General features: G+C 41.4%; 5 protein-coding genes and 1 long non-coding RNA gene across 8 annotated transcripts; 1 reads left to right on the plus strand and 5 right to left on the minus strand.

Moving 5' to 3' along the window:
- Positions 1 to 4,840: 4,840 nt before the first annotated feature.
- LOC117188507 lies at positions 4,841 to 6,599 on the minus strand. 2 transcript variants are annotated; one of them, XR_004472610.1, is made up of 3 exons: positions 6,184 to 6,599; positions 5,868 to 6,123; positions 4,841 to 5,804 (listed from the first exon to the last, which is right to left on the minus strand). XR_004472610.1 is itself a non-coding variant. In XM_033392488.1 (2 exons), the coding sequence occupies exons 1-2, from the start codon at positions 6,086 to 6,088 to the stop codon at positions 5,720 to 5,722; spliced, it is 306 nt and encodes a 101-aa protein (XP_033248379.1). In that variant the 5' UTR covers positions 6,089 to 6,170; the 3' UTR covers positions 4,841 to 5,719. The 2 variants fall into 2 exon arrangements, 1 of the variants encoding a protein (XP_033248379.1); XM_033392488.1 differs by lacking the exon at positions 6,184 to 6,599 and having other exon boundaries at positions 5,868 to 6,170.
- A 263-nt stretch (positions 6,600 to 6,862) lies between these two features.
- On the minus strand, positions 6,863 to 8,260 carry LOC108160779. The gene is made up of 2 exons (XM_033392487.1): positions 7,169 to 8,260; positions 6,863 to 7,083 (listed from the first exon to the last, which is right to left on the minus strand). The coding sequence occupies exons 1-2, from the start codon at positions 7,463 to 7,465 to the stop codon at positions 6,955 to 6,957; spliced, it is 426 nt and encodes a 141-aa protein (XP_033248378.1). The 5' UTR covers positions 7,466 to 8,260; the 3' UTR covers positions 6,863 to 6,954.
- Positions 8,261 to 8,453: 193 nt separating this feature from the next.
- On the minus strand, positions 8,454 to 8,737 carry LOC117188287. Its single transcript, XR_004472545.1, has 2 exons — positions 8,610 to 8,737; positions 8,454 to 8,543 (listed from the first exon to the last, which is right to left on the minus strand). It is a non-coding gene; the product is annotated as an uncharacterized LOC117188287 (long non-coding RNA).
- A 3,028-nt stretch (positions 8,738 to 11,765) lies between these two features.
- On the minus strand, positions 11,766 to 12,282 carry LOC108160780. Of its 2 annotated transcripts, none has more exons than XM_033392276.1 (2): positions 12,200 to 12,282; positions 11,766 to 12,143 (listed from the first exon to the last, which is right to left on the minus strand). In XM_033392276.1, the coding sequence occupies exon 2, from the start codon at positions 12,141 to 12,143 to the stop codon at positions 11,835 to 11,837; it is 309 nt and encodes a 102-aa protein (XP_033248167.1). In that variant the 5' UTR covers positions 12,200 to 12,282; the 3' UTR covers positions 11,766 to 11,834. The 2 variants fall into 2 exon arrangements, with proteins under 2 accessions (XP_033248167.1, XP_017150473.1); XM_017294984.2 differs by having other exon boundaries at positions 12,209 to 12,262.
- A 2,919-nt stretch (positions 12,283 to 15,201) lies between these two features.
- On the plus strand, positions 15,202 to 15,820 carry LOC108158633 (NADH dehydrogenase [ubiquinone] 1 alpha subcomplex subunit 6). The gene is made up of 3 exons (XM_017291113.2): positions 15,202 to 15,399; positions 15,468 to 15,583; positions 15,639 to 15,820. The coding sequence occupies exons 1-3, from the start codon at positions 15,270 to 15,272 to the stop codon at positions 15,765 to 15,767; spliced, it is 375 nt and encodes a 124-aa protein (XP_017146602.1). The 5' UTR covers positions 15,202 to 15,269; the 3' UTR covers positions 15,768 to 15,820.
- Positions 15,821 to 15,829: 9 nt separating this feature from the next.
- Positions 15,830 to 18,747, minus strand: LOC108158628 (zinc finger protein 471). Its single transcript, XM_017291106.2, has 6 exons — positions 18,054 to 18,747; positions 17,629 to 17,988; positions 17,378 to 17,572; positions 17,218 to 17,319; positions 16,477 to 17,146; positions 15,830 to 16,401 (listed from the first exon to the last, which is right to left on the minus strand). Exons 1-6 carry the CDS (start codon positions 18,583 to 18,585, stop codon positions 16,146 to 16,148), a joined length of 2,115 nt encoding a protein of 704 aa, XP_017146595.1. The 5' UTR covers positions 18,586 to 18,747; the 3' UTR covers positions 15,830 to 16,145.
- Positions 18,748 to 19,016: the final 269 nt, after the last annotated feature.

Consider the following 19,016-nt stretch of genomic DNA (forward strand, 5'->3'; position numbering starts at 1 on the left):
AATCGAATGCATGAATAGACCAAAAAAATGCAATCTAAGACAAGGTCTTTACTAATTACATTTGAAAGCAGGTTGGAAAACAGTATCTTTATATAATATTCACGAAATAGGGTATACAAACGCCCATACCCTGGTTGACAACAAAGAGTCTGCAAATGCCAGCAACATTGACGTCACAACCTGTGACTATTGAACATTTTTGTTGAAATCGTGTTTTTGTCAAAATAAAAGATTTTCTAGTACTTAAAAGTAGTTAGTCTTGATCAAAATTGATTCAGCAATCATTTAAAATTATCTGGGCAAAAATAAGAGATCTGTATAGCTGGGAATATTCGACGGAAGAAAGAATAACCAAGAATTAGTCGTCATAACCGGTTCACAACAATGAGTCCCATTCCATGCACACATACCCTGGGGGAAATGGATGTTATAAAATTGTGAATATGTTTGTCATCCCAGGCAAAAAAAAAATTTATTTTCAATAGATTTTAATATTATTAAATATTATTTCAACGATATTTTAAAGCTTATTGTCTTCTCGCAGAGACCAAGAATAGGTACCAGGATCGAGATATATATACAAAACACTCATCATATACATAAATATGTTTAAAAAATTTCAATTTGAGAAAAGGTCTTTATTAGTTACGTTTTATCTTCATATCAATATTTATACTTTCATATAAAATTAACAAAATAGGGTATACAAAGGACTATACTACGGCTTACATCCACAAATCTCAGAGACCATTAACGCTAGAGTAACCAAATTTGGTATCCGTACTCCTGTTAGATCTCACTATAAAACATATATCTCAGAATTTCGCCCCACCCCCTTCCGCCCCCACAAAGAACGAAAATCTGTTGCATCCACAATAGTGCAGATTCGAGAAAACTAAAAACGCACAATCATAGAGAATGACCATATCTATCCGGTTGCTGAATCTGGATTAGATCGGATCATTTATATAGCCAAAAGGAACACATCAATTTGCAGTGGCTACGCAACGCTCGACGTCACGCTCAGACTGATTTTCTGTCTCTCTTGCACGCACTCTTTGTCGCGTGTAATGTTTTTGAAAATATTAATAAATAGCTTTAAAAACGTGTCCTGGAAACCACAAACTTTCTTGCTTTATTAACAATGAATCAATCTATGCACAAACAATTGTTTCATATAAATCGGTAAGTTGGTTAAAAAGATATAGCGGTTTGACTTTGGAAAATTGTTGAACCTATTCAGTTGAGCGGCACTGTAAGTATACAATAAATATATAACACAAAACCCACCCTTGTCTGCTATCTTGCAAAAGCAGAGAGAGAGAGACAGAGAGACACCAGCTGCGGCTGCGCTGTCGGCTGACGTATTTTTGTTGTACTCAGAAGCAAGCACATACAAAATCTCACACATGCAGCGACAGCCGATATATCTCTCTCGCTCTTGCAAGGCAGACCAGCGGCGGCGCGACTGCGCTGCTTCGAAGTCATTTTCGCAAATGGCGGCGCTGCCAATTGCTATAAAAAGGCGAGCACAGTCGAAGCCACGCGGCTTTATTTTTATTTTTTGAACTGTAAACATCTACTCTTCTAAACCTAGTGCGCAGGGAGTCAGCACCGTGCGCACCATGGCACCCCAGAACCTCCGCAACCACACTTCTTGGAGAGTTATTGAACCTCCGCAACCACACTTTTTGGAGCGTAATTGAACCTCCGCAACCACACTTTTTGGAGCGTAATCGAACCTCCACAACCACACTTCTTGGAGCGTAATCGAACCTCCGCAACCACACTTTTTGGAGCGTAATCGAACCTCCGCAACCACACTTCTTGGAGCGTAATTGAACCTCCGCAACCACACTCTTTGGAGCGTAATCGAACCTCCGCAACCACACTTCTCGGAGCGTAATTGAACCTCCGCAACGAATCTTCTCGGGGGCATGGCTTTTGATTCTATTAGTCGGTTTAAATTGTTTAAAACTAAATTATTTAAAAGCTAATTTAAACATCGATTAAATAAACCCTCGGCGGGGATGATGCAGGCACAAGTGCTGTCGGCCACCCCGACGGAGGGCAGGCCGTGCTCCTTGCGCATGGCCAGGAGGTCCTTGTTGGAGAGTGTCTCCAGTTTCGAGAGCTCCGACATTTCCGCACAAAAACAAAACAAAAATCTAGAGCTGACGACCGACTTCTCTGAAAACCTGAAAACCAAATAATGCTCCCAATCGCGTCTCGCCTGGAGTATTGTCATCTTGTGATGTGTTCGACTGATCGAACAAAACTGTGAAAGGTGCTTTATTGTGTTTGTACTTTTAGAATAATACATTTTACAAAATTGATTCTTTTGCAAGTTTCAATCAGCCTTTTCAGGCAACTGGCTTGGGAATCTGATTCGGTTATTTTATGGGGGCTGAATTTAATCTTTGCCAAATAACTTACGAATTCATCCAAGCGATTGGTGAACGTTTTATTGGCATGGCAGTATGTATTGTTCAATACATCGAAACCATCGTTGATACTTTTTAAAAACATGCTTTTAACAACATCAGCAAACATTTGAATGCCTGTGCTGACCGTGCTTGAAAATATGTTGACCGCCAAATTGGTTTTCATGTAATCAAATCCTTTCGGATTGATGTGCTGTTCTGTAAGCTTAGGTGCCAAACGAAAAGAATTTAATGAATCGACTTCATAAAACTTCGATAACTTTCCATGTCGCTTTTCCGACTGGTGTAATTAGATCGTGTTTCAAGAAGTTATTTTTATGTACGTAATGGCACACAGACCCAGGTCTACGTAACCAATTGCTCGGTCAACATTGGCAAGATAACATATTTCTGGTTGGATGATCATTTCATCAAAAATTAGTGCACAATTTTTGTGACTCTCATCCATTTTTTGTACAAGTTTCTTCAACTTTTCAATATGTTCGCCCTGAAAGCCAGGCTCAAATACTTGGAGCGGCAGCGAAGCACTACATTGTTTTTCTTCATGAGCCCTGTTCGGGCTCGTTGACTTAAGTTGAGAAATTTCTTTCTCTAGATCGTTTATTTTTTGTACATATTTTTCATTTTGGATAGTGAATGCGTGCAATTTTGCATGCAAATTTTTAATTTCCTTTTTTTGGGAAATATTTTCCTTATTTAGGGCTTTGAATTTCTTTTCCAGAGATTCAAAGCCGGATTCATCTGAAAAATATGTATCTTCATTGTGCTTGATATCAATATTATCTATTGATTGATCTATGTTAGTCTTTTCAATATTATCTATTGATAGATCGGCGGTAACCGCCAGTTACAGCATGTAATGGCAATGGAAGCCTTGGTCGCGAGATTATAAAAGCAGGGAATGCGCGACGCCATATAACTTTCGCCCATTTCACTCTTTATCACTGTTGTTTACTCTCAGATATTGCACTTATTTTTAATCATTACACTTTTCGCGATAAAAACAAATAAAACGAACCGCTCAAATTCGCTTCTAGCTCTTGCTTAAGCCTGTTGTGTTTTTTTCTTGCTCATGCATTCTCCGCCCTTTGCCTAAATATCATACAACATTGTTCTGACTTTGTTTTGATATATCATCGCATCTCTTTAATTTGATTCTACTTTGTGTTAATCACCAGTGTTTTGTTTGTAAACACGTGTTTAATACATATAAATTCAATATACGCAACGTAACGCATCGGACTCGTGCAGGCAATTTGTTATTGTTTTTTGCCCAGTCTGCTTTTCGTGGTCCCTCGGAAAGCAATATTTGTTTCTCGTCTTATTCCTGAGGCTACAACGGAGGATGTTAAACAACATCTTTCCTCTAAACTAAGGGTGTTTTAGCGTTCAACCAGCGTTGGTCCAAGGAGTTTGACGACCTGTACATCTCGTTAGTACGTCCTATATTGGAGTATTGTTCTTGTGTGTGGAGCCCGCAGTATAAAGAGCAGCAGGCTGTTATTGAATCCGTGCAAAAGCAATTTTTAATTTTTGCCCTTCGGAACTTTAACTGGGACTCGGGTAGAATCTTGCCACCCTACCGGTCTAGGCTAAATCTTATTGACCTGCCGTCATTGCACAAGCTCCTTCTCGGGACTGTTGACTCCCAAACTCTCTTGGGTCAGATTGACTTGGCTCCATCTAGACCTCCCCGTACTTTTAGGCCTATCCGTCTACCCATATGTAGGTCTAATTATGCTGATCATGAACCTTTTAGGGTTTTATGCCATAATCCCCTGAACTGTCTCTTCAACTAATTGCTTGCAATATAGCGAAGAGCGAGCTGGCAGAGAGCGTTTAGCAGGGCAAGCAAGCGCAAAGCTTTAACAAACAAATGAGTGACATAGACATAAGTAACAAACAATATAAGCGGCTGAGGGCCTGCTTTGGCAAGCAGCTAATCGGCTGGGTTCTGCTCTGAACAGTATTCTTCAGCAGACCTAGGGGCGCGTTTTATCTTGTAAAGTCCATTTCTCGCTCAAAGCCATTCAAAATTGTTGTTGAGCAGAATCGCTCTTGGAAATCATTACGTTTAATGAATATGAATATGAATATAAACCTCCGACTCTCAACTTCTCCTCGGAGCGCACTTAAACCACCGCAACTAACCGACCTAGTCCAACACAGACCGGACGAGCACCTACTAAGCTCTGTACCTTTTAACAACAATAAAACAACCCTATTTCTTGGTGCCGCTTAATCCACGCCTTATTCTTGAACCACGAGACTCTTTCCGGCCGTAGCGTCGTCACAATAGATATAATATATAACATAATTAAAGAAGGAACATACATATGTATTTATAGCTAATTGCTATTATTATTATTATGCGCTAAATACTACAAAATATTTACTTACATCTTAATAATTAATTTTTCTTTTTCGTCCATTTCTAATTTGGTTACATAAAATAAAGGATTTTCCTGCACTTCCCCTCTTAAAGATACCTCAATGTTCGACATTTTCCTTGACCAATGTGACGCACACGAAATATTTCGAAGAATGAGAAAAAGATTCTGACACCGTTATGTTTTCATATGTTTCCATACATACAGGACAGCGGCGGTTCAAAAATTTGGTCAGGAGAAATAGGTGTCGGCTTTCCTACTGGGTCCTGTACAGCCTTATGAACTAATTTGGCCTTCTCTGGGCATAAAGATAGAAGTTTTAGAACAGAAGCGAGGTCGTATTTTCCTCGCTTTCGTGCGGCCAAATCAAAAAATTAATGTTTCCTCCCTCTGAAACAACAAGATCGGCAGCCTGCCTTCTTCGTGCTCTGCGACTTTTCTTGAAATATGTGATATATGTTGTCAAACGATAACAAATATTAATTTCATCTGATATATCTGCATTAGGTGTCGTTTTTAAAAATTTGAGTACCGCATTTTCCTAGCATGTTTTACCCTTCTCTAAATTAGTCCAATCTTTACTTTCCTCGTGCTCGAGTCGTGTCACGATCTCCTGGGCAAGGACAAGGCAGCGTTGGCGGTTCAATTCGATGTTCCTAGCTTGAAAGTAATCAATTACTACGTCCGCAATGCGACCTCTTTGCTTGCATTTCAGTTTTGCAGAGCCACGTCTCAGCTTTTGCCACTCTGATCGGACGTCTGCGTTCGCATTGAAAATTTTGAGTATTCCCGGCATTGTTTGTTGGCCTTAGCCCCCGAGTTGTGGGACAGGAGAAATGATGGCATTAGCGTCATTGGGGCCATCAGCGTCCCCCAGAACCATGTCTACGGAGGCCTGGAGAAGAACATCTTGTTCCTCGATCCGAACGGGAGTGGCAGAACGGTCAGAGGCCGGGGACGGACAGGGCACCTGCAAGAGCAGAGAGGAGTGTTAATTGATTCCTCTAGAGGAATTCTTTGATGGGTAACCTACCTGCACGGTCTGACGCTGATTCTGACCACCACCAGCCAACGTGCCCTGTTGCACCGGGCCTGGACAATACCGGTAGTCACCATTAATAGACTCGGAGCTCCGAGCTCCGGCTGCTGGGTTCTTGGAGTGATCGAAATGATCTTGCCCATGGAGTTTTTGCACCGATTTTGTTCGGAACTTTCAGGGCGGGCGAGGATGTTTGATGAATCTGAATTTTGCATGTCTGCGGAGGTGACGCTTCAACAGTTAGTGGACCCTGATGGGATGAAAATTGATTTGAAAGTCTAACTAAAGGAGATTATTAGTGACTGCTTACTTTGTCGAACAGTTCTTGTTTCTTTTGTTGCTCCTCAGTTTCCACAATGGATGTCCATAACTCCATCATTCGTCTGGCGTATCCTCCGCCGGGCACTTGTTGGGGAGCACGGACCTGCGGAGCACTCATTTCATCGCTTCCCGGTGTAGGGTGGTGCGTGCTTGCAACAATAATAATAATTAAAATTATTTGTCATTTCATACGAATATCGTAAACAGCACTGAAGTCGGCAATAGCTCGTCGTTTCGGCGTCGTTTAAAAAAAGCAATACTGAGGCTTTCATTGTGTGTGTGTCTGCCAAAAAGCGGACAAGATTGTATAAAGAGGATGAAAAGAACAGTTAGGTTTACTTTGCGTACGTGCACATACAGTCAGCACAAATTTATTCGGACATCCGTTTATTTCTTTATAATTGGGAAAAACACAAATAAAACTGGGGGAAAACAATTCTTTTTCGTACAAACTACAATGTGTCCGAATAATTGTTGTGCGTAGAAAAGTGCCTTTTTTATACTTTTATGTTTTTTTTTTGATATGCCAAAAAAGGTTTTTTTTTTGGTTTTATGTTTAAAATTAGTAGTAGCAACATGGATCTTCATAATGGAATAAAATTTGTTTGTTAAAATTAAATTGTTTTCAAGTTATTTGAAAAGAATGTGGAAATAGACAGGGTGTCCGAATAAATGTTGTGCTAACTGTTCTTTCATAGCAAAGAATATACATGTATGCATATATAGAGCAAAACTGCAAATAATTATTTGCAGTAAATCCTCAACACTTGAGCCTTCTGTACCTAGAAAAAAGACGGTTGGAGTACCCACGTCGGTGTATGACGTTCAGCACCGTCATTAATGCTTCGTTTATTTCGATGTTTCCCATCACCTTATCCCTGACCATGCTCTGTGGGAAAATGGTTAATAAAATGTTTTAATATATGTATTTATAAAACAGAATTGGGTGAATGTATGAGTATATGAGCACTTACCAATTTCATATGGAGGTAATGGAAATTACTCCCATCCATATTAAAGGCCGCGATAACCAGAACATTCCATTTTCTGTGCCAACCCCAATCCATATGAAACTCGTCCGGACTCGTAAACAATTGAAGGTTATACAGCATGTTCACTTCGCCGGAATTCAATTCTGCAGAGCGACTCTCCCGCGGTACGTGTTCTATCGCGTTCTGAAGTTGCTCCTCGGACAGCGGGACGTCGTACATCTGCGGATGGACAAAGTGCTGGGCCCTGTCTACAACTTTCAGTACATTGCATCCCTGCATCTCAGGGAGGTGGGACAGATAGATTTACTCGTTGGCGAGTGTGTTCCTACCCGGCGACACCTCTCACCACATTGAACCGACTCAATAGCACGGACCTGGAGCTATCCGGCATTGCCATTCAAGCTATGGAGGCCAAAATCATGGAGCATCTGCCGAATGCCAATTTATGGCAATAGTCGTGGGAGTCTCCGAGATAGATACTCCCAATCCGGATGGAGTCAACCCCGGATAGGCACTTATCCTATCCTTACAAATCGCTCCTTTTCAGGACCACCAACAATTTATGCAGAGAGATATGTATATATTTTCAAAATATAGTATGTTAAAATATAAATATAAAATCGTGCAAAGTCAAAGCACGGCATTTCAGCTTCGAAAGACCTTGATCCCGACAAGTTCCTCCACTCACAAATAGCTGACGGGCTCCAAGTGTTACGACGGACCGCAGATACGCAAGATCTACCAGCAGGCGCACTCATGCCTACGAGGCCTCACTCTTTTTGGGAAGGTATTGGTATTGGATTGGTAGGATACATACATACATATGTGTATGTATGAGTGAGCGAGTAAAGTCCCTGCAGTACGGGTCATTAATGACTCAGCTGCTGACACGTCGATGAACGCGTCACTACCCCCGATGACATAGTCGATGACCGGCCATACGCTGAGCTGATGACATTAACATGGAGATGTCCTAGGGCATAATCGATGAAATTGTCATCGAGCATTGCCGAAAAATCATGACTTAATAAGCGATGATTTTTCACGAAAAATCATGCATTTTATAAGTGATGATTTTTTGGCTTAAATCATCGCTTATTAAATGCATGATTTTTGCCTAAAGATCATGCACATAATAAGCGATGATTTTTACCTAAAAATCATGCATTTAATATAAAAAGTAATACATTGTAATTGTTTATTTTTCCAATTATTTTTTTATATTATTATTCATTATTGTCTGCTTTGTATTTTTTTTCTCTTGAGGTCTTCTGAAAATGACTATTCTTAATGTTGTGAATAGCCTTCCGAATCACTTTTTCTGCTGGCTCGTCGGGTATTTTCATCTTCACCGCCGCTGAAATAATTTTTTATTTAACACGCGTACAACACATATTATTAATTATTTAAAAACTGCACTTACCTGATAATAATAATAATCACAGATTACTTATTTTCACTTATTAAAACTCCGTGTGACGATTGCAAATAGCAAAGAACAAAGCAAAAGAGTTCTGTCGACGCAGACGCAAAGAAGACGAAAAGATAAAACCAAAGACTATACAATATAGTATAGTATAGTATAGTATAGTATAGTATAGTATAATATAGTATTGTATAGTCTTTGATAAAACGAAGTTCTCTGCTACTGCGCACGGTCGGCAGAACCAAATTACGTTCGGCACGCGCGGAAAAGAAAGAAACAAAAGAAAAAACAAAGGGTTCGATTTGGCTGGCGTCAACGCCTCGATGACATTCGTCATCGCTCACTGCTGGTACTGCTGGGGTAGAACCACTAACCATACAGTATATAGATGTGCCAGTTCATACAACGAAAGCGTCACACACTGCATATGTAAATGTTTCATAAACAATTAAATGCCTGAATTTCGTGCTGGCTTATGTTTTTCTTTTGGCCCAAGAAGTCGGAATGCCCGTGTAGGGCGGGACCCCTGATCACCGATCTCCGATCTTCGGCCATGCCGTCGCGATGGTGGGCATTGTATTGTATCCATTACACTGCTGCTGGCTCTGCTGCTGGCTCTGCTGCTGGATCTGCTGGCGGCTCTTATGCAATGAAGCAGCAGCACTCTCTTACTGCCGCTGCCTCTGCAGCACTTGCAGCTTGTGCCGTTTGCAGCGCTTACGCTGCCTCTGCCAACTCTCGACGAGCTTTGGGCTTGGAGTTGCTCTCCCGCTGCTGCCGTCTCTGCCTGCATTTTGGAGCTCGACTTGGCACAGTGGGCACGATTGGCAATGCGGTGGTGAGAAAATCACATTAAAGCGCGGCTCGGTACTGATGGTGTATGCAGGTTTGAAAAACGGTGTGCAGATACTAGGATTAGTTTTTAGTTAATTTGTACTCATTTTTCAAACAAATTTGAATACGCTAAGCCGCTATTCGACTGCTTTTAGGCCGATAGCTTCCACTGTGCCCGCAGTCCGGTTCGGGCCGCCCCGCCTCGCGCTGCCACGGCCGCTGTCGACGCAGTCGCCGCCGGTAACTACCTATGTAGCTTTTGTAAGTTTAAACAATTTGGTCGCCGCTTAGTTCTCTTTCGCGTGCGCCAAAACCCAGTAACCAAGTAGCCCGGCGCCAAAATCATATATTCCCCAGCGGTCGCGGCGCCACGACCATATCGTTACAGAACTGTTTTCGATATCGAACATCGAATCAAATTGGTTTTCGAACTCGATTTCGGTTACCCTCGCAGTGCTATACATACATACATCCACTTTTTAAACTAATTGATTGATTGATTGACCGATTGATTATCGAGCCGCGTGAAAGTGAGTTTCAGTTTCGGTGTTTGTTTTTACCATTTACATTGCTGGTGTGATTTCTGTTCTGCATTCCGAATTACAAATATTTTTTGGGAAACATTTTTCAAATTTGTTTCAATGTGTATTTTCTTATGTGGTTATTTGTGTTGTGTTGGGCAACTGTAGAGCTGTAAAGCTGCGAAGCTTAACCCCTGACTGACCCTCCGACATATTGGGCAAGAGTGCGTGCTGAAGCTGAAGCTGAATACATGTGTTGAAAATGCGTTGAAAACTAAATGATTTGTCCATGCAAATCCCCTACTATCCATAAGTTATACGAAGAATAAATCGCTGGTTTTTCCTTAAAATCCCAATCCAAAAACATGTTTCAACACTCAATTGGGTTATTAATGGGTTTTCATAAATTCAGTCTTGACCCCAAAGCAACCCCAGTTTTCACACAGATCTGACCAGATCCGATCAGGTTTTCCTTGGTCCAGTTCGGGGTTCGACGGGTGCGCCGCGATCTGCGTATATCATGGGAAATTTCAATACCAAATCCATCGAAATCTTCAACGGAACGGCCTTGAGGTCCAACCGAAATGCCGAAAGATCAACAAAAACAAAATTCCACACACAATCAAAAAATCCACACAGAAATAAGCAAATAAATAAAAATGTTCAAAAAAATGATTTTTGGCGGATTCCGAATCGGTTTCGAATGGGTAATGGGTCTCTCGTTTGCAGAAGACGGACCCGGACCGACGGCCGTCGGGGAGGGAGGGGTAGACGAGACATCAACTGTAACCGAAACCGAAACCGAGACGGCGACGCATGCGCAGCGGAGTGTAAACAATTTTGACCCAATTGTCGAGCTCCACTTGCCTCACCGCTCCCCTCAGACCCACAGACCCCACAGACTGTGTGGCAGACTGACGTGTTCGCCTTCAGAGTTTATGCAGTTGCCCCCAAAGTGCCCCCGGGGCTGCCCCATACTGCACTCGATTATGCAACAAGCGAAAGACGCAATATGCAGTTGATAGGACTCACATAAGGTGGGGAAATACTGAAAGAGCGGGGAAAATTCTGAGTTATAAAGTTCATTTTGGCACCCGAAAACAATTTAAGCCAATTACCAGCTAACTGTTGGCATAGAAACTCCCACAAACTGGTCCCCCCTCCCAAAATGGTGGCCAAAAATAGTTTCAATTGATGAAGGCGCCAATTGACTGCTAATCAAAGCGCAACAAAACCTGGCCAAAAGCAGAAACGACCCTCGGGCCATCAATTACCACCTGTCAATGTTGGATCCGTCTGAACGTCTTACCGGTTTCCATTTAGGGCCTGCACTGACCAATTGTCCCAAAGAATTTGGTCAATATTAATGAAGAAAACCGCCAAAACATCCAGAGTGTTGGGCAAGACCCATGCACGTCCTTGTCGTTTTGTGTGGGCTGTTTTTGTTTTTATTTTTCGGTTTGTATGAAAGTCAAGGTCGAGGTCTATGTGTTTCACATTCCCATTTGATGTTTGTCGTTGATAGTTTTTATACCCTTGCAAAGTTTCGATCGATGTTCGTTCAGCCGTGTTTGCCACAGAGAGCGGGGAGCATATCTGATGGCCATCGTGTAAGACGGGGAACCCCCGTCACTTAATCATATGTGGGAGCCATCGGTCGAGCATCGAATCTGTCTGCCAGTAACTCAATTAAGTCTGCAAGTGTATCTAAAGCTTCGGCCGTTGATAGTTTTTTTGCTTGCCGGTCGATTAGCATTTGCTGAGTGACTCTTATTTTTTTTAATTTCATTTTGAGGGTTTATTTTAATGGTTTATTTCAATCGAATTTCACGACAGTCATTGGGGAGCCAAGCATGAGGAATTATTTCTAGGGTTCTTTGGTGTTGTATTTTGATACAAAGAAATCTTCGGGGTATATATATTTGAGAATGCATGCCCGAGACACCTTAACGATGCCACAGTAGCGGAGCACACTGCTGGTGGTCATCTCGACACAGTCCTCCATCACCACATCGCCGGTGAATGTCTCCTTGACGGCCACGCCGTGCAGGAACCGGCGACAGCCCTCCGCGTTGGGTGGTATCTCCAGCTTCAGATACCTCGATTGAGCGAAAAACCTTCCCGTGTCTGGATCGTCGGGGATGCTAGCGAGGATCTCAAATGCATTCACTTCCATCTGTAATACGAGAACAAATTACTTCAGTCCATGGAAACATTAAATAATATTTTCACGATTTTCGCCTCAGGAAATACTACAAATATACAGCTGTGAGGCAGCTGAGTTGTTTCTCTCTCTCTCTCGGATTGAGATTGACAGAAAAAGGAATCGAAAGGGAAACAATTAATTGTATTTATTTAGCGAAGTTATTTGTCCCAATTTGGTGGCGTTCAAATAAAAAGAGATGGGAATAATTCGGCCATACTCAAGAGTCTGTGATCCTCGAATGTGCCTCTATCTTAGGTGTATCTTGAGTACGAATGGTGATGTATCTCACTCGAAAAAGCAAAAGTTTTCACTTTAAGTAGTTTTTTCGTTCTGCTTGGGTTTTTTCGGGGGTTTTCACTGTCGTTACTGTTGTTGTTGTTGTTGCATCATCATTGGCCTGGCAAAAGAGTTTGAGCTGTTGAGTAGCATTAAAGCATCAAACGATTGTTTACGGGATAGAGAGGAGAGGAGAGGAGAGTGAGTGTGCAGTTCTCTTCGTTGTCAAGGTACGGTATAGAAACAAATATTATGAGTTAATGGCTGACCAAAAAAAAAGAGAGAATGGCTTTAAAAAATTGAAAGATCGATTTTTTGCCTTAAAAAGGGTTGTATATCGCAGGAATAGGCGTTACAGAATCAAAACAACTAACTTAAAACCAAATATTATTCCCATAATAGCCAAGATGACTCATGTTTCTGCGGAGGCAAATCTTGTCAATGAGACCCTGTCGGATATGCGAAAATATTTTGAAGAATTTAAATATCCACAGGAAGTTTACTGCATAAAGGGTATGATTTTAACAATCAACTCCATACTTTCATTGGCCCAAAATGTTTGGAGTGAAAGTGCTGAAGTTTTTTATATTGCTACATCCAAATTATGCGGCAACACAACGGACCTTTTATAGGTCCAAGTGAGCTTGGGGGCGGGAGGCTCTTATCCCCCCCCTCCCGGCTACCGCCTTAACCTAACCTAACCTACATCCAAATTAAACCAAGACCCATTAGAAAATTTATTTTATTTAATCAGATCTCGCGGTGTTACCAACAATAATCCAACTATGTATGAATTTAATGTAATTATTAGTAAAATGCTTTCTATGAAAGTTCTAACTTCCACTACAGTATCTGGGAACTGTTCGCCCGATGAAGATACGATGTTAATTAACATTATAAAAGATAATGTATCAAGTGAGTCGGCATCAGAGTCTAAAACTTTTGATGAAGATATCTTGGCTTCCACTAACGAAGATGCAGAGTTAGAACTTTCGATAGAAGCAACAGATTTAAGTATCCAAGCCGCATTTAATGAGAATGCATTAAGAAATTATGCAGGGTATTTATTGCATAAGCTGCTGAAAAAGTATGACTGCAATAAATGCTCTGAACTTTTAAAATCGTCCGATGAGGTCCGATGTTCTTCCGAGTATTTAATACTCAATAAAAATTTTGGCTATGTCAGCAGTAGTTTGAAACTTAAAGCTCCTTCTGAAGATTTTTTTACATTAGTTAAAATTTATTTTGATATATTTAATCGGCATTTCGAGACAAAGTCTCACAAATTCAATTTAAAAAGAAGCATAGTCCAAAAATGTATAATTTTAACGTCAAAAATAGATAAATATGCAGACTGGTTAATCATCTGCTCAATCAGTTTGTATTGATTTTGATTAGAAAAAATTGTAAATGGTTAACAGATAGGATGATAGGGAATCAAAATGCAAAATCATACGAGAAGAAGCTCAAAATTTTGCGGCAGTAGGATTTTTTATTTCATTTTATAAAATGTATGTATAAGTTTATTATATTTTGCTTATTTTTTATTTTCATTTATATGTATGTACATATATCTAACAGATTTAATTTTAGGCGGGGAACATGGATGTGACTTAATTACTTAAAAGTCTTGAAATTAAGTCATATCAAGTCGACTCAAAGGTCAGATTAATTTTTGACCCCATTTGATATATAATGGCCTCCTCGTGGTGTTCCCTGCGTACCGATCTTCAATCGGGAGCCAATTTGAGCGGCGACTTTCTTAAGGCATATCCTCTATTTATAGAAAGAAATATATATATTTATGCATATTTATTTAAGTATATATATATATTTTCTTATATTGTATATTTAGATACATCATTGTTTTAGTTATAATAAACAAAAAAGTCGAGAACCGACGGCGTTTGCATAATTTTTATAATTTATAATCAACCTGTTTAAAATAAGGAAATAAATGTGCAATTATATTATTGTAATATTTTATATTTTGTGGTATAAATCAAACAAAAAACAGCTTTTATTTTATTTCCCGCGCCCTAGTGTACCATACCCCCACCCCCTGCCCATTCTTCATTTATTTTGTGACGGTAGGTCAGTCCATCAAAAGACCCAAAACAAGAACCAAACTCAAATTTCAGTTCTAGCGGCCAGCAATACTAAACACACACACTAAAACATGCTGGTGGCAAAACAGAACCAGACCTGAGAGAGTTCAAAAAATCTGAAAAAACATACAATCACATATTACCCTGGGGGAAATGGATGTTATAGAATTGAGAAAATGTTTGTCTTCCAAGGCTCAGTAGGTATCAGGATCGAGATAAATATATACAAGATACTAATAATACACATGAATAGGTCAAAAACATATCAATTTGAGAAAAGGTATTAATAAATTGCGTTTGGTCTACATATAAAATTAACGAAATAGGGTGCACAAAGGCCTATACGCGCATCATGTCTTCAAATACCAGCAACATTGCGACTGTTTTTTTTGTTGAGCTATTTTTTTAAACCTTGTTTTAGTACAAATACAATAAAAGCAAGGACTAAAAACTAACCAATTGTGTAGAAAATTGATGCATTAATTGGATAAAATTATGTGGGAAGCGCTGAGGGTTATATTTAATTAGTTATATTCCACGGAAGATAAAAAACGAGGAATATGTAAATAGAACTTGAATTCGTCAGTATATTTACGGTATATTTTTTAAATGAGACGGTATGTTTCGATATATTTCTGAGGGTCGGTCACACTGAAAAGCAGACTAATTACTTCGGTCCGAATAATTTTGCGCAAAAAACCGAAACAAAGCCATGGCCGGACGTGAAGCCATTAAACGGGCCGTACAGCAGGTGCGTCCCATTCTGTCCGTCGACAGGGAGGAGGCACGCAAGCGTGCCCTGAACCTTTACAAGGCCTGGTACCGCCAGATTCCCTATATCGGTGAGTGCTCTTGGTTATGTCATCTTTTAGTGTCCCGACACTATATAAACAATTCGGTACCCTTCCAGTTATGGACTACGATATTCCCATGACTGTGGAGCAGTGCCGCTCCAAGTTGCGCGAGCAATTTGTCAAGGACCGTCATGTAACCGACATACGCGTGATTGACATGCTCGTCATCAAGGTGCGTATACGCTGGGACAAAATCATTCAGTATCTAATCGACATCTTATTTACAGGGGCAAATGGAGCTGAAGGAGACGGTGGAGATCTGGAAACAAAAAGGCCATATTATGCGCTACTGGAAGGAGTCGCAGGAGCCCAAGCCCACAGACTTCCTCTCAAAATTCGTCCAAGGCGTTAATTAGATTTTCAAATTAAAGTAGCTTAAATATATTCCGAGTCTGGAGTGAAGAAGTAACAAAAGATCTGGGGGCGCTTCAGAAGCACTTTTCTAACGGTTTATTGAGATTGGTAACTTCAGAAATATCATGGTTTCGTTTCTATGTACCTGCAGTGAAATACACGTGAATGTAAATACCACCAGCAGGTTCGTTTCGGTTCGGTCTGAGTTATCTGAGCAAAATAATTTAAGAAAGCAACAAAGTAATGGAAATTTGTCGGTCGATTGTTGGTGTGGTGTAAATTGGGTACAGTCTTCTAGCTCTCGTTAGCTATTCTTTTTTTGTAATGTTTCATGATCTCTTAACTTCTATGCAGGTAAATGGATCGGATCGGTCCTCAGTTCAGGGAATCAGGTCGAGCAGTTCGTCCAGAGTGGTGGAATTCGAGAAGAGATCTGATGTGATATCGTCGTAGTCGACCCCCAGGTTTTTCAGCTCACTAAAGCAATCTTCGCTAAATCCTGGAATTTCAAGTGAGGTATTATTCTTGTTAAAGGCATCGTGCCGATTTGTATAGCCAGTCCTCTCGCGAAACATTTCGGCCAGCTGCTCATCGCTCAGCTCGATGCAGTGCACCTTTTTGGAATGTAGTCGGATTCTAAATAGTCAGAGAATCAATATTCAATTACTTTATGGCAGCCAACTGTCGGCAATTTCGAGTTCCCATACGTACTTTTTGCGATCGGCAAACTCCTCGGGGCAGTGTCTGCATTTGTAAGGATAGACGGTGTGCTCAAATTGATGCTGACGCATGCGAGCCCGCGATGAGGCCTCAAAGTTGCACTTATCGCAGCGCCAAACCTGTTTCTGGTGACTCCTGTTCTCATGCTCGCGCATCAAAGCAAAGTTTTGGAACTGACTCCCGCATATGAGGCAGCTGACTTGTTCGTCGTTTACATGGGCGCGCTCGTAGTGCACTCGTAGCTCGGCCGCGTTGATGTAGTTTAGGGAGCACTTGTCGCACTGGTAATGGCGCTCGGAGTGCCTCTTACGGTGTACGGCCAGGAAGTCTGCACTCTTGAAAGTCTTGTGACAGATTTCGCATGCATGCAGTGTGTCCACTGAATGTAGCTGTTGCAAATGGATCTCGTACTTGCGCAGGCTACTGAACTTCAGCTCGCAGAAAGTGCACTGGACGGGGTCCTTCACCTGGCAGAATCGTTGGTGGGCCTGCAAGCTGGCCTTCTGGTTGAAAACTTTACCGCATGCCCCGCATGTGTGCGCTTCGGGTAGTTCTCGGGCCGCTTGAGTGTGCATCCTTGTATAATGAGTTCTGGCTGATCTCTGATCTTTGAAGACCCGCGGACAAGCTGGGCAGTTCTGCTGCACATAGCAGTACATTTCTGCAAGTCGTAATGCAGAGAGCATACAGAATAGGATGTAGGCATCATACAAATTTTTGTCTTCTGCTTACCAAAATCCCCATCAATTTTATGATGATGAATAAGATGTTTTTGCATTTCCTGTCGGTTCTTCGTATCATAACTATTGCAAGGGCGACACTTGAAGCTTTGATCTAAAACGAAGTCGAGAATTATAGTTCTTCTCAGATATACAATTTACTGGATACGCACTTTTGGTCAATCCAATGATATCATCTTCGGCCATATCCATCTTGTGAATGCCAATATAATGACTCCTGATCTGTTTCGCCTCGGTGTTCGCATACTCGCAGATGTGGCAGTTCAGCATGGGTATGTCGGGGCTATCTTTCCTGATTGCTACACCACTCGTAGAGGAGCCTTGCAGGGACCCAAAACTCTCACTCTCTACAAAACAAGAAGTCCATGGTTAATACATTCAAATACTCAATTACTCGGTTTACCATTTAGCAGTATGTTTTTGATGGACTCAATGGCCTGCTCTTTCTGCGCCGTGTTATTCGTGTTGCTGTCATCATCGTTCAGTGTCATGTACAGAGCGCGTTGTATAAGATCGCGCTCGACATCGGGGAAACTGGACATGTCACCGTTTTTGTTATTGTTGAAATTAAATTTGTAATTATTATTATTCTCGCCACTTTGGCCGCCCACTGATTTGATTGCCTGAGGATTGCCTGGTGGCAATGGGGAGCCCGTCGTAATACTATTCTCAAAAAAGGTCTCATTGTTCTTGGCATCTGAGCCGTCATTCTCATCCTCCTCTTCCAAATCGTTGTTGTCATACTTGACATCAAACAGAATCACTAATAGAACAACATTTACATTAAATATATACAAAACAGGACAGGAGAGGGAGAAAGATTCGTACCATCATCCTCTTTTGGGGTCTTTTTGGCCGTAACATCCGCATCCAGACGCGGAATCTTTGCACCTCTCATATACAGCACATTCTCCTCAATTGGTCCTGACACACCATCGTAGCTCTCCACAAACTTGTCGAACTCCTCACTGAACTGATTCCACTGAAGCGTCTCGGAGCTAGCCTTCCGCTTGAGCTCTCCGGGGGGACTGGGCAGTTTCACCGTTTTAGCTTCGGCATACAGCTTCAAATTGGATTCAAGAGCCATCTCCACAAAGTGCGTTGCCACCTCGAGGGCGCGGCAACACCGCACACAGATCTGCATGGGCCAGTGGTAGCCGCCGGGGCTGATCGCCCTCATTTCCAGGTTGGTACACTGACTCAGACTCTGGCCATAGGTGCGCGACCTTTGCAGATTTGGCATTTTGGCGTCCAACTTCACGGTTTTTCGATTCACAGATAGACACGCTCGACACTTTGCCAAGTTCCGTTTGTTAATCGGCGACAGCGCGGAATCCGCAAAAGCGGTTGCGGCTTCCATTGTCGCTCCTATTTTCTTTTGATTCTCTAGCTGCTGTTTGTTGTTTTTAATGTTTGTTACAGGCTTGTTTGTTTGTTTTAAGAAGGAAATAAAATTGACTGCCGACAATGTGTTTTGTACCGCTCTTTTGCAGTTCTTTTCGCAAACATCGATGTCCTACCACCTCTATTGAGCAGAATGGTCATATCGATATCAAGCTTGCGAGTGGTGCGCGCCAAAGAGAAATTGTTTGAAAGTGAATGGGTGACAAGGATGTGAGTACCAATGAATGATGAAATTGAGTAAATATGCCGTTAACTCAATTTCGACGTCAAAATATGCCGTAAATGGTCAGCCTGGCTAAAGGAAAAAACCGACTTCTAAGCAGAAAAATTTGATGGGCACACACTGGCCATATAGTTTTAAATAACATCGATGACGCCTAATTTTTA

Source organism: Drosophila miranda, chromosome 3 (assembly GCF_003369915.1).
Source record: "Drosophila miranda strain MSH22 chromosome 3, D.miranda_PacBio2.1, whole genome shotgun sequence".
Classification (NCBI taxonomy): domain Eukaryota; kingdom Metazoa; phylum Arthropoda; class Insecta; order Diptera; family Drosophilidae; genus Drosophila; species Drosophila miranda.

Excerpts from the sequence above, each read along its gene's own strand:
- LOC117188507 (XM_033392488.1), bottom strand. The coding sequence starts at position 6,088 with ATGCAAAATTCAGATTCATCAAACATCCTCGCCCGCCCTGAAAGTTCC. Across the intron at positions 5,805-5,867 it reads ATCAGCGTCAGACCGTGCAG|GTGCCCTGTCCGTCCCCGGC; the intron begins GTAGGTTACCCA and ends CTGCTCTTGCAG.
- LOC108160780 (XM_033392276.1), bottom strand. The coding sequence starts at position 12,143 with ATGGAAGTGAATGCATTTGAGATCCTCGCTAGCATCCCCGACGATCCA.
- LOC108158628 (XM_017291106.2), bottom strand. The coding sequence starts at position 18,585 with ATGGAAGCCGCAACCGCTTTTGCGGATTCCGCGCTGTCGCCGATTAAC. Across the intron at positions 17,147-17,217 it reads TAAAATTGATGGGGATTTTG|AAATGTACTGCTATGTGCAG; the intron begins GTAAGCAGAAGA and ends TACGACTTGCAG. Across the intron at positions 16,402-16,476 it reads GAGTTTGCCGATCGCAAAAA|AATCCGACTACATTCCAAAA; the intron begins GTACGTATGGGA and ends CTGACTATTTAG.
- LOC108158633 (XM_017291113.2), top strand. The coding sequence starts at position 15,270 with ATGGCCGGACGTGAAGCCATTAAACGGGCCGTACAGCAGGTGCGTCCC. Across the intron at positions 15,400-15,467 it reads CCGCCAGATTCCCTATATCG|TTATGGACTACGATATTCCC; the intron begins GTGAGTGCTCTT and ends GTACCCTTCCAG. Across the intron at positions 15,584-15,638 it reads TTGACATGCTCGTCATCAAG|GGGCAAATGGAGCTGAAGGA; the intron begins GTGCGTATACGC and ends TCTTATTTACAG.
- LOC108160779 (XM_033392487.1), bottom strand. The coding sequence starts at position 7,465 with ATGCAGGGATGCAATGTACTGAAAGTTGTAGACAGGGCCCAGCACTTT. Across the intron at positions 7,084-7,168 it reads ATTACCTCCATATGAAATTG|AGCATGGTCAGGGATAAGGT; the intron begins GTAAGTGCTCAT and ends ATTTTCCCACAG.